The 11,986-nt window shown below is 44.7% G+C and overlaps 2 protein-coding genes and 1 non-coding gene across 3 annotated transcripts; 1 reads left to right on the plus strand and 2 right to left on the minus strand.

Moving 5' to 3' along the window:
* The first annotated feature begins 178 nt into the window (after positions 1-178).
* LOC108158193 (SH3 domain-binding protein 5 homolog) lies at positions 179-11,509 on the plus strand. The gene is made up of 4 exons (XM_017290412.2): positions 179-764; positions 9,415-9,477; positions 9,538-9,715; positions 9,787-11,509. The coding sequence occupies exons 1-4, from the start codon at positions 723-725 to the stop codon at positions 10,917-10,919; spliced, it is 1,416 nt and encodes a 471-aa protein (XP_017145901.1). The 5' UTR covers positions 179-722; the 3' UTR covers positions 10,920-11,509.
* Trnal-aag lies at positions 3,465-3,546 on the minus strand. Its single transcript has one exon. It is a non-coding gene; the product is annotated as a tRNA-Leu (tRNA).
* Positions 7,484-11,973, minus strand: LOC108158194 (SAM50-like protein CG7639). Its single transcript, XM_017290413.2, has 5 exons — positions 11,812-11,973; positions 8,804-9,354; positions 8,627-8,738; positions 8,011-8,569; positions 7,484-7,950 (listed from the first exon to the last, which is right to left on the minus strand). The coding sequence occupies exons 2-5, from the start codon at positions 9,316-9,318 to the stop codon at positions 7,799-7,801; spliced, it is 1,338 nt and encodes a 445-aa protein (XP_017145902.1). The 5' UTR covers positions 9,319-9,354; positions 11,812-11,973; the 3' UTR covers positions 7,484-7,798.
* Positions 11,974-11,986: the final 13 nt, after the last annotated feature.

The raw sequence follows: 11,986 nt of genomic DNA on the forward strand, positions 1-11,986 counted from the left end.
CTCGCGTGTGAGGAAAATATACCTTGAAGACAAAATCTCGATATTTGGCAAAAGGGGTGGAATTTACCTTGCAAGTGTTGGCTTTTTGGGCCGTTTTGCCTTTTGTCCTTACCCTCTTTTTCATCCCATTATGTAGCCAATGTGTAGTTACCGTGTAGTTCTGCTGTTTTTGTAAATATTGTATTGTTATAATTTGTACCGCCGCGGTCGGACGCGTCTCGTCTCACTTCCTCCTACTAGGGTAGATTAGTATTTAAAAACAACTATATAAATATATTATATTCGGGGAAAACAATCGGTGGACCAGCAGTTTGATTTATGTTTACGTGTAATTTGTCCATGTTTAAAGTAGTCAAAAGTTGATAGAAGCCCCGCGCGTCCCCTGTGCAGGGAAATGCTTTAATATTTTTTTCTTATAACAAAATTGGCGAGTTAAACAGCAATAGAGCCAGCCGCAGGCCTATTTACATAATATTGTCAACAAATCACCAGCACACACACACCCATGCAGACTCGAGCGCTTTGAGGAAAATTAACAATTTGCTTGACGAAGGAGAGTGTGAGGGGCAAACAACAAGATCAAGTTGAGCGAAATGCAAGTGAAAATGCAAATGCAAATGCAACTGGATTTAAATTGAAAAGTGTCGGACAAAAAAGTGAAAACTAACTCAATTGACATTCTCCTGGGATTGGATCGGCTGCAGGCACAAATAAAAGCAAATATGTCGAATACTGAAGAGAGCGAGCTGGACCCGCAAATTCAGGTGAGTGGGGGGCTTCCACCTCTCTGCGTACCCCCTGTGACCCTCAAATATGCACGTGCCCCGTACCAGGCAGTGCCAGGCGTTTCACTCAAATATACATTCATATATATGTATGTACGTACCTAAGTACATATAGAAAACGCTGCCTTGGCACGTTGTTTTGTTTTTGTGTGTTGCTGCAATTGTTGTTCCTACTATTTGTTAGTTCTCTCCCCCTCTTTCTTTGTGTCTCTCTGCTCTCTTTTAATTGGCTTTGACAGACTCTTTACAGGAAAGCGCCGTTATGTTTTGCATTCCATTTCGTTGGCTCTTTTTATTGCGTGCAACCTTTTTTACGCTTTGCTGACTTTAAGCCACACTCACACAGCAGAAATCAATTTCCCAAGCGCTTTAACAAATTGCAAGTTTCCTTTCCCATCGAAAAACTAATATTCATTGTGAAAAATGCTGCAGGAATTGTAACTCTCCATCACACGCACACACACTCATAAAGTGCCCCAGGGTCAAGTGTTTGTTTCTTTATCCTCCATTTCTCCCTCTTCGACTCACACTCACTTCCTGGTAATGGGATTATATTTTGTTCTTTCCTGCGTAATTTCGGAAATTTCCTCTCCGTTCGGGGTACCTAAAACAGATTCAAGTGCAGTTATTGCCCTCTCGCTCCCTCTATATCGCTCTTGGTGATTTTCGGGAGAGGCCTGGTGGCTGCATGCAAAATTTAATAAATGGAAATACCGAAGCGCACACGCAAGCACTGTACACCCTGTGCTCGTAAAGAAGAAAGGCCTATGATGTTTGAGCTCTGTTTGGTACATCCGAGTAGGAGAGCTGTAAATGCAGCTTCTACGTTCAAACAGCTCAAATGAATTCGTTGTTACTGGGTGTTTTACAGTCGAAACATCTCTGGTTTCGGGTTCATTTCGTTATGAGGCAATTCGAGAAAAGAGACGACACAACACAATACAAAGTGTCTGCGTCGCGTCTCTGGTTCGGTGCTTCGTATCGCCCCCGGCGCATTTTGAATAATTTAAGATTTATTTTGTTACTTGTTCAACAGCGCGAAATAATTTGCAAATTTCTAGTCGCTGGGCATTAATGGGCATTAAAGGAGGCGATGAATGTGCCGGAGAATATTCCCCGTTTGGATCAAATTGGATCCGCACTAGACCTTCGTTTGTCTATTTTTGGAGCCCGAAAACCTAGCGGGAGACGTCACACGCGGCGTAAAAACATTACCGTTGATTCTGGCCATGTGACTTGATTGAAACACTCGATAATGTCTATAAATATGGTGTGTGCGAAAATATACAATTCGAATGGGAGAATCACACAGAGAAAGAGAGCGAGAGATAAGGTTCTACTCTAAACAAAATTTGTTTTGCTATGGCATACCGAATGGAATGCGAAACCGGTTAGTGTGAGCTCTCTCATCTATAAAAAATATATTACCAAATACGCAAAAACATCTTGCTTTTTGCTATGTATTCTATTTAGCCGATTTTTCAATGTTTTATGCGCGACTTCCTCTTTAGACAAGCTTTGTTTCCTTTCTCTGTTCTCCGCCGTTCTCTATTGTCAATGATTTATCAATGGAAAAGGTGGGTTTTGTTCGCTAGTTCTTTGCGCGTGCAGATTCTTTTATCAGAGGAAACTTGGTGACGACAAATGGCATAGACAACGAAAAGATTAGGGCGGCGATGGCCCAAAGTCTATTTAACTTCAATTCGTGCGCCTCGACAGCTGTTTCTTTGTGTTTTTTCTGCCAAAACACCGAGTATTTGCGTTTGTTTTTATTTCTGTACAAAATCCCACACGCGTCACGTCTCTGGAAAGCTTTATCATTTGCGTGCCGGGGGAGTTTTTCTACTCGTTTTCTTTGCCCAAAACTTTCTTCGTCATGAGTCGTATAATTATGTGGCACTTATCGATTATACGATAATTGTTTTCACAGACAAATGGTGGGGACAGGAGGCGAGTTAGTTGTCTCTATCTTGGAGAGAAAACTGGTGGGAAAAACTTTGAAGCAAATTATAAATAATAATTATCGCACAGCCTTGTCCCAGTAGATAATGCTGGTAATTTGATTAGCAAAGGAAACTTTATCCACTCCAATGCTCAAACTGATAAAGTTCAATGCCTAAATGACTAACAAATACTTGGATTTGGATGGGTGTCAGTTACGCAAGAAAGGTGAGAGTACATAAGCTTCCAGGGGGCTTTTGAAAGGGAATTAGAGAACACCACCGAGGTGGGGGGACAATGATTCAGAAAAGCGGGTCCAATAAGTGAGTCAGCGGCGAAAATTATAGACTTTAATAATCGGACTCCAAAAATGTAGTTTTCTTAAACGATCCACTCCATAATACCATAAAAGATTTACACCATCTTAAATTATACAAAGCTCTATACCTTTAATTTAGTAATTGATTTTCTCACGATTTAGAGAACACGATTTTAAGTAAAATGAATCACTAAACCATGTCCAATGACATGCGTCATTAACGTGGCTTTAATTAAGTGTTATGTCGACTCAATTTTAGATGGAAATAATTCACTCAGAAAACTTCGTAATGAACTCAAGTCTGAATTCTTTTAAGAACTGAAAAAGTACTCGTATTAAATCTAAACTCTCCTAAAAACTGAAAACATATAAAGTACATTAATTCTCTGAAAATGAAAGAAAAAAGATCATTCTCTATGTGGCAGCGGTGGGATTCGAACCCACGCCTCCGAGGAGACTGGTGCCTTAAACCAGCGCCTTAGACCGCTCGGCCACGCTACCCCTGCGAGATCCATCGGTGAGAGTCGGTTCTGATCGTCGGACGAGACGACGATCGTCGGTTGGGTTTATTTATAGTGTGAAAAAACGCGAAGCAACTGTAGGAAGTTTATTGAAATAAAAAAGCACTTGCATAAATATACCACACCCTCTCCTCTCGCCCACTGTTCGTTGAACTTTTAAATGAAAGCAGTGCAGTGTCTCTGAGGGGTGGCCTTTACCTTCATCATCATCGTCATAATAATTATCATCAATGATGCATAGCTGAGAGAGAGAGAGAGAGAGAGGGAGAAAGAGTGGCTCCTCTGACTTTGAGGCTTAATGAATTCATTTACATTTTGATTTGTTTCGTTTGTGGCTCGTTGTCTTTGAATTGGAATTGTTAATGCCATTTGTATGTAACAACTATTATTATGCAGTCAAATGGCCATTTCCTGTGTTATCGAATCAGCAATGGGGGGGCATGCCGCTGGCGTATCTTATCAGTCAGCAAGTCTCATAAATGAATATTTCACAATTGCACTCCGATTGCCTTTAGTTGAACTTTGAAGAGAGACCAGATCGTTTCGGCAATTGACATTAATTTGTATAAACATTAAAGCAAAGTCCCCAACCTCTTCAGCGTTCTGAAAGTTCCCCCACGAAAGTTGACATAACGCTTGGAGAGCGAACGGTGGGGGTACTAGAGCTTGAACTAATTATAAAACACAACAATTGGCTTGGCTTTCGAGTTCACGCAATGCTGTGCCGTTAGCCCCCCCCACCCCACCCCTTTATATAACCAACTCTTTGACCTCTCCGCGTCTTGCAGAGCGACTTTCTTAGCCAAGTGCTGTTCCAGTTTGGTTTCGAGTACTTTCTACGGGTTGATTGTCCTTTGTGTCGCCTGCGCAAGTCGTATCGATTGTAGATATGTATAATTTTTTATGGGTTTCCATTACAGTACGTTCCCTATTGCCATTTTGGCAATGTTGTCGCACCAACAGGGCAAGAGAGAGAGAGAGAGAGAGAGTGCGGATGTATGTAGGTCAGGTCAGGTCAGCCCCGACGTCGGCATCACGCCACTAAAAAGGCAGCTGTCGAGCGGAACAGGGAGGGGAGTGCCGGCAATGGAAAAAGGGAAAGTATAACTGAAACGGGAAGGGATAAGTTAATGTATAATAATCATACGATATGCCGGGGTGCTGTTTGCATAGGATATTGCTAATAAACGAAGGTAAAGGATGGGATAGGGGAGGCTGTTTTTGCACAGTCCTCGAGGGAGAAGTCCTGTCCATTTCCTCGATGGGTGTGGCCGCACTTCCATTTTATTTATTGCTTTCTGTCTGTCTGTTTGCAAATATCCTAAATATAGTCATTACACTATGTCATATCCCCTCAGGGCTGACTGTCTGTTGTCCAAACAATGCGGCGGGGGCGGCCGGCGCCTTCTTGTCTGACGAAATTGTTTGGGATCCTAACGAGCCGCACTCACGTCATCTACCGATTCTGGCCAAGAGACGCGCGCTGTAACCTGGCTGTAACCTTTTGCATTTGATGATTCGCTTCAGTCTGTGACTCAAGCCGGTCTTTGGCTCGGGCTGCCCTTTGGCAACGCCACTCCGACGAGATTGCACAACGAAAGGCAAGAAAAACGTCGGCACATCGCGTGATTTGGTAACGTTTCGGGCCCAGACCAGAATAGACCTTGTTCCACATGACTACGGCTTTGTTTTGCTTCAGATGTGTAAAATGATACAAATCAATAGTTAAAATACAATTCTCTGAAATATGTATTCAGGGGCTTGCAATATTCCAGGAATATTTGCCATATGCCATAAGAATTGAGCTCTTTGAAAATACTATTGATATTTATTGAGTCCAGTTCCCCCATTTGCCATTTTGGATGTTTATTTTTTGACGATAAAGTTGCGAAAATATTTGTACACATTTTTTCCAGCGTCATTTCAGCATTTAATATTTATTTTGTATTTTTTGTGGATAATCAAATATTACTTTCTGCCACAATGCATACACAGCCGGGCTACCTTGGCTGGTAAAATTTACAATTGAAATGGCAGCGTAATAAAGTTTTTTTCCCCTCCATTGGCTTCAGAGGGGGAGTGGGGGAGGTCTCCAGAGAGTATCTAGAGAGTATCCAGAGAGGAGGTCTAGGCCTCCTCCCTCCGCTGCATACGACAGCATTAATTATTGAGCTTTGTTTTGTGGGGTTTTTGTTTTGTTTTGTTTTGTTTTTCCAGGTCTTTGGCTCAACTTTTTCAATTGCATGTTGCTGCATGTGGAAATGTGAGAAAGTAAACTTTTAATTAGCCAAAAACTACATCATCCGAGGGAAATGCCAGACCAAAAATGCTGGCTCACTCGTGAGTCCCTCCTCGCTTCTGGAGAAGCCAGAAATTCCAGGAAAGTTCAAGCTTCAAGCTGCCTTTCATCTGCGGCGAATCGGATGCCCCAAACTGGTTTCGTTTGTTTACAGGCGCAAAAACCCGTTTGGAGGGCACCCTACGCCTTGTCTCGGCTCTTGAATCAATCACGATTATGAGACAGGGCCAACTCGAGCGACTCGTTGAGAAGACCTGCCCTCTCGCTGGCCTCTCAGCGGCTCATGTTTATGTCCGGGATGTGGAGAAATGGTCAACGGACACGATTAAAATCAAACTGGGACAAGCCCAACAAAGAGCAGCCGTAAAAAGAGGCAAACCTACAAACCAAAAATATTATAATTAAAACCTGTTTTCTCGACCACGAAATGTATGTGTGGGTCCAACGCTACACTGAAAACTTGTGTATAAAAAACCAAACTGTAACCGCATGCAGTTCAGCGATCCATGAACATGTCCGCTTCCCCATCCATGCCCTGCCCCTGCCCCTGCCTCTGCCTCTGCCTGTGAATGTAGATTTTGGCCATATGGAAGAGCTAGGAATTCTGTAAAATTTTGAAACGTGCACTAAACTTAAGCAACGCATGTTTTCAACAATGGATATGTTTGTTCTCTTACTGAACATCATCATTTCTTAAAGTTCCCCTCAAACGAGGGGAATGTAACAAATTTAATTCAATAACATGTTTTTTTTCATAAAAACTCGTATACATAATATAACAAGATTAATTTCTATGTGTGGTTTTTCTTTTTATCCTTATTTTAAATAATCAGTAATTTATAATTGTTTAGTATTATTAATGTATAAGAAAAACATTTAACATATAAATCTGCAATGTTATTCAAGCTATCAATAAATATATTTATTTTCAGCTTACTTTTCAAAAAACTTATTTAAAAAGAAATCTAGATTTCAAGAACTGAATTCATTTCAAAAATACACATTCGTGTCTTCAAATGCTCTCAAAAGATAATTGGCACATTTTCCTATATAATTTGTTATTCAATATAACCAGACTTTTTCCCCTCACTCAAATTTCCCTTAAGAGAAAAGTTATTTGTTATTGAATCCGACTAAAAGCTACGAGAAAATAAGCTAAATTGCCAGCACTGCCTCTCTGCCATTACTTTGCCCCTCTCTCTCTCGTCAACATCCATTTTTAGATGCGGCTTCCATCGATGTTCGTGTGGCGACGAGCGTTGAGCGTCGCTCCTCGGGGCTTGCTTTGGTGGTTTCGAGCTCCGGAGTTCAATTCCTGCTCAGAGCCGTCAAGAAAAGAGTGATTTTTCGTACAGAAAGGAGGGGGGGGACAGAGAGACAGTAGTTTAGTGGGCGTTTGTTGTTTGTGACCTTTGGGCCGGGAGGGATTGGATTTTCGCCCCCTAGATTTGTTGATGGAATTGTCTGCTCAAAATGCAATTCCATTTTCTCTCATGGGGCTATAGCATTACCTCAGTTCGGTTCCACTCCACGGAGAAGATGCGTTCACTTCAAAGTCCCTAGCGTCTTCTTCACTCCACAGACAAATCAAACCAAACCCACATTCACCAAATTTTTGTTGCTTTTCCAAATTCTTGAAACAGTTTTGTATATTCTTCGTTTCTTGTTTCGCTATTAAGTATGTACACACGCGCCTTAGGAACTACTTAAATGTTTGCTGGACTACAAATAAATTTGTTTTAGGAGGAAAAATGCATTGACAAAAAAATACAGAACACGATAAATCTTCTCGAAAGACAAGACAAGCTACATTTTTTTGGGATTTTGGGGGATTCTCATGGGCTCTCTGCTGTTGCAAGGGGGGGGGGGGGGGGGGGGGAGGGGGGGGGGACACTACTCCAGTCAATGGATTTGTCAAAGGAACACACATTTTCTAGATGAACTCGTAGCCGATGCCAAACTGGAAGCCATCGTCCAACTTGTCGGTGGCCTGGCGACGCACTGGGATGCAGTAGTTGATTTCGATGCGTGCCCGCTCGGCGAACTTGAAGGCCAGACCCATGCCAAAGGCGCTACGCATATTCTCTGCGAAGGGAAAGACGTGAAAAGATGGGAGACCGGATCAGCCGGGCAGGCTTTGCTTACCTATGCTAAAATTATTGGTGTTTCCAATGTTGTAGAAGAAATGCATTCTAAAGTTGCTCGCCAGGCTCTTGAAGACGCTGGCAAAAGGCAGCGGCGACCACAGATGCGCCCCCGTGCACCAGTAGGTCTGCGCCCCAATCGGTGTGCCGTCTACCACGGGTCCAGCTCTGCCGTATTTGAATCCTCGCAATGTCGTGGCTCCGCCGCAATAGAAGAGCGAGCTAATGGGCAACAAGGTGGTTTGTTTGGTCTCCTTGACGATGCCCACGCGTCCACAGAACTGCGCCACAAATCCAGAGAAGAGCGGCACATTCACCTCTCCGTGGGCTGTGCTGCTGGTGTAGGCGACGTTGCCACCCAGACCGCAGTACTCGTTGATGGATTTCAGTAGAATGCCCCGCGTGGGAAAGACATTGGCATCCCGATTGTCAAAGATCACGGAGTAGCGCACCAGTGAGGCCAGTTTGGGCCCACAATGCTCCCGAATGCCAAATGGCACGGATTTGTTCAGCAAACCCACGTTTCTGATCGAGTTCTCGTACTGCAGCGAGTGAGTTAGCTAGGGAAATACACAGATAGTTAAGTTGGCACTCGAGAGAGTTCTTTGCGCGCTTACATCCACTCCCAGGCTGCTGTGGGCCGAGAAGTCAATCAAGTAGCCCAGATTTGTGGATTGAAATGAGCTAATGTCGAAGCGATCCGTTTGCCTGAATATGCTGAACGAGAGTCTGTAAAGATTGAAAGGATTTCTTAGTAAATTTACTGCCCAGAGGAGACTTTGTCGGATCCTTACTCTGGTCGATTCTCGCGAAAGCGGGTGTGAAAGAAGGGTTTCCAGAACTTGAGTTGCAAATCATTGGCCCTGGTGTTGCTGTAGCTGCCCTGCAGGGAGATGCTCTCGCCCCGGCCCAGGATGTTCGGGACGGTCAGCTCTGTGCGTAGGGAGCCCTCGTTCTGGCCCACCTCCGTGCCCGCGGAGCCCATCAGGCGGGAGTACTCGTTGCCCTTAAAGGTGACCTCATAGCCCTGGGGCGAGGCATCTGCCCCGCGACTGACATCGATGTGCACGCTCACATCCTTGAAGATGCCTAGCTCGTGCAGGTACGCCTTGGTCGACATGGCCTCCAGCATGACGTCCTGGAAGTTGTCCGCCTTGAAGAGTCCGTCCGCCGCCCTCATCACATAGTCGTTGTGGGTCCGCAGCAACCCGCTGACATGAACGCGATCAACGCGAGCGGAAATTTTACCCAGATCGTATTTAGAATCCTTGGAGGACGCGGCCCCGCCGCGTTGTTTCGATTGAGGCATCTTTGAGGTGGTCCAAGGGCAGGAGATTAGCAATTACTGGAAATGAACGAAAAACAAAGGCATTCATTAAATGTACATTTTCTGTTCTCTCCACAGATTGAATTGGAGAATCTCAATAGTGCCACGGATGAGATAAACAAACTGGAGATCGAGTTGGAGGTAAGTGGAGACGGGTCAAATGGCTTGAAGCTGCTTTTACTCATGTTTTGCCGCCCACAGGAGGCCAATTCCACCTTTCGGATTCTGTTGAACGAGTCCACACGGCGCCTGAAACTTTCATCCAAGAAGCTGGGCAGCTGCATCGAGAAGGCCCGTCCCTACCATGAAGCTCTGGAGAAGGCACGCGAGGCACAAATCGAATGCCAGCAGGCAGCGGTTAAATTCCAACGAGCCAATGGTGAGCCAATGGAGCCAACACACGTCGAATTATCCGAGTAACCCATAAACTCTCGATTTTCCCCATTCAAGAAATCCATGCCGCGGCCAAGGAAACGGTGGCGCTGGCCGAGCAACGTTTCATGTCCAACTCACACGAATGGCAGTTCGACAACGCCTGGCAGGAGATGCTGAACCATGCCACCCAAAAGGTGATGGATGCTGAGACCCAAAAGGCCGACTGCCATGCCGAGCACCAGAGACGGACGCGTCTCTTCCACACGGCCGAGCAGAAGTTGCAGCAGCTGGAGGACCGCTTCAGGAGGAGCATCAACAAGTCGCGACCCTACTTCGAGGAGAAGCAAGTGTGTCAGGATCAACTCCAGACCCAAAAGAATCGAATTCAAGAGCTGCAACAGCAGGTGGCTGGGGCCAAGAGCACTTATTCCACGGCTTTGCGTAACCTGGAGAGGATTAGCGAGGATATACATAGGCAGCGCGGGGATTATCCCACACCGCCAGGACCCCGCGAGCCGGGAGTCGGTGCCGAGCTGAACACGCCCACGTCCAGTGCGTTGCCTTCGCTGCCGGACTTTCAGATGGAGCTGGAGAAATGCGACTATCCCTCTATAGCCGGCAGTCAAATGTCATTGGCGGTAAAACAGCCAGCCAACACAGCGGAAACTGAGGACGAAGAGGATGCCTGCGACTACGATGAGACGGGGGCTAGAGAGTTTCGAGGCGCGGTCGACGAAGGCGATCTGGAGGCCCTGCGTCAGAAGGTGAAAATCCTCGCAGTGCGCCCCATCGAGGGCGGGGATGGTCAGCAGCAGAACGATGTCTGGGAGCACGAATTGAAGGCCACGGTGGATAAACTGGATCATCTAATGATGCTCAAGGAGTCAGCCAAGCGGCAGCAAACCGAAAGGTTGAAATCAACCGAGCAGAGGCCCGACTCCCTTGGAGCCGAGGCCCTTGAACGCCACTGCGATGTTGTGGTGAAGATCACAAACACAACTAGCTTGCCAGTCACACCCCAGCATCACCAGCAGGTGCCGCCGACGCCCATCAAGAAGCTGCAACAGCAGCTGGCCCCCTTGCCCTCGGTAAATGTGTCCATGCGGGAGCTGCCGCTGCTGGCGCGTCTCTCAAACGAGCTCCTGGACCGCAGCAATGCTGCCATTGTCGGAGTGCGCCGTCAGCTACGCAGGCGCTCCCTGGAATAGGAATAGGAATAGGAGGAGGAAGAGGGGAAGCAGCAGGGAACAGGAGATTTGTTTATATTAAATGAATAATTGTAAAAGCTAAATGCCGCATTTAAGTACACTCTCAACGATAAGTCTACACACCTACATGATATATATTTTCGTATAAATGTTGATCAATTTCTAATCTAATGTCTCTGTATTTGTTTCTCACTGTTAATACTATGAATATGTAAATGTTTTGTGATTGAAATGCGTAAAAAAGCAGAGAAGATGAGGAGCAGGAGCTCTGCAAACAATAAGCAGCTTTAAGTTAACTTTAACATGAATAGAAAGGGAAAAAATCACTAATATAAAACGAATGGGGCACCTGCACTAAATAGTTTTGCCTAAAAATAACACAGAAAATAATAAAAGAAATAGAAGCCATTTTCGAAATGTAACCAATTCAATTAGGTAATTACTCGTAAGAGGAATTCTCAAAGGGAACGAAGAGATCTAGATCTATAGAGATGTAGTCCGTCTAATCCACAAATGAAAGTATTTCTAACATGTGTAGTAAGATTCATGATAATGATATCCCAAACTGAATAATAAAACATAAATTCTAATTCAAAAGTGAACTGTTGTGTTTCTGGCCGGTGTCACATATTTGCTGCTGCCCACTAATCTGCTGGCATGTCGATGGTGCAGTGGCATTTACGATTTCATTCCCCCAAAAGCTGATGCAATTGACAACCGAAATAGTGCAACCGAAAATTCACAAAAGTGTGCATAGTATGAGGGGCTCTAAAAATCGAACAATGATGTCATTGTGACAATTGCATGCGAATTCTAACGGGAGAAAACAAAAGTTCCGGCCCAAAATTATGTAAGCGAATTGTCTCCAAATGTAATCCATCAGCTGACTTACCTGTGGGTTGTTGCCTGTGTAGATGAACACGCGCGGATATCGTACTTAACGTTGACTTGTATTAGGAGTTGTAGGTACTAAGCGTTATAATTTATTAATTAAAACTACGTAAGGGGAATTTTTCCCGATTGAAGCGTGTTTCGGCAAAAAATCAACAATGCTAGGGATGCGGATT

Source organism: Drosophila miranda, chromosome 3 (assembly GCF_003369915.1).
Source record: "Drosophila miranda strain MSH22 chromosome 3, D.miranda_PacBio2.1, whole genome shotgun sequence".
Classification (NCBI taxonomy): Eukaryota; Metazoa; Arthropoda; class Insecta; order Diptera; family Drosophilidae; genus Drosophila; species Drosophila miranda.

Coding starts and splice junctions, on each gene's coding strand:
- LOC108158194 (XM_017290413.2), bottom strand. CDS start 9,318: ATGCCTCAATCGAAACAACGCGGCGGGGCCGCGTCCTCCAAGGATTCT. Junction 8,739..8,803: donor TTTCGCGAGAATCGACCAGA/GTAAGGATCCGA, acceptor CAATCTTTACAG/ACTCTCGTTCAGCATATTCA. Junction 7,951..8,010: donor CACCAATAATTTTAGCATAG/GTAAGCAAAGCC, acceptor TTCCCTTCGCAG/AGAATATGCGTAGCGCCTTT.
- LOC108158193 (XM_017290412.2), top strand. CDS start 723: ATGTCGAATACTGAAGAGAGCGAGCTGGACCCGCAAATTCAG. Junction 765..9,414: donor AGCTGGACCCGCAAATTCAG/GTGAGTGGGGGG, acceptor TTCTCTCCACAG/ATTGAATTGGAGAATCTCAA. Junction 9,716..9,786: donor TAAATTCCAACGAGCCAATG/GTGAGCCAATGG, acceptor TCCCCATTCAAG/AAATCCATGCCGCGGCCAAG.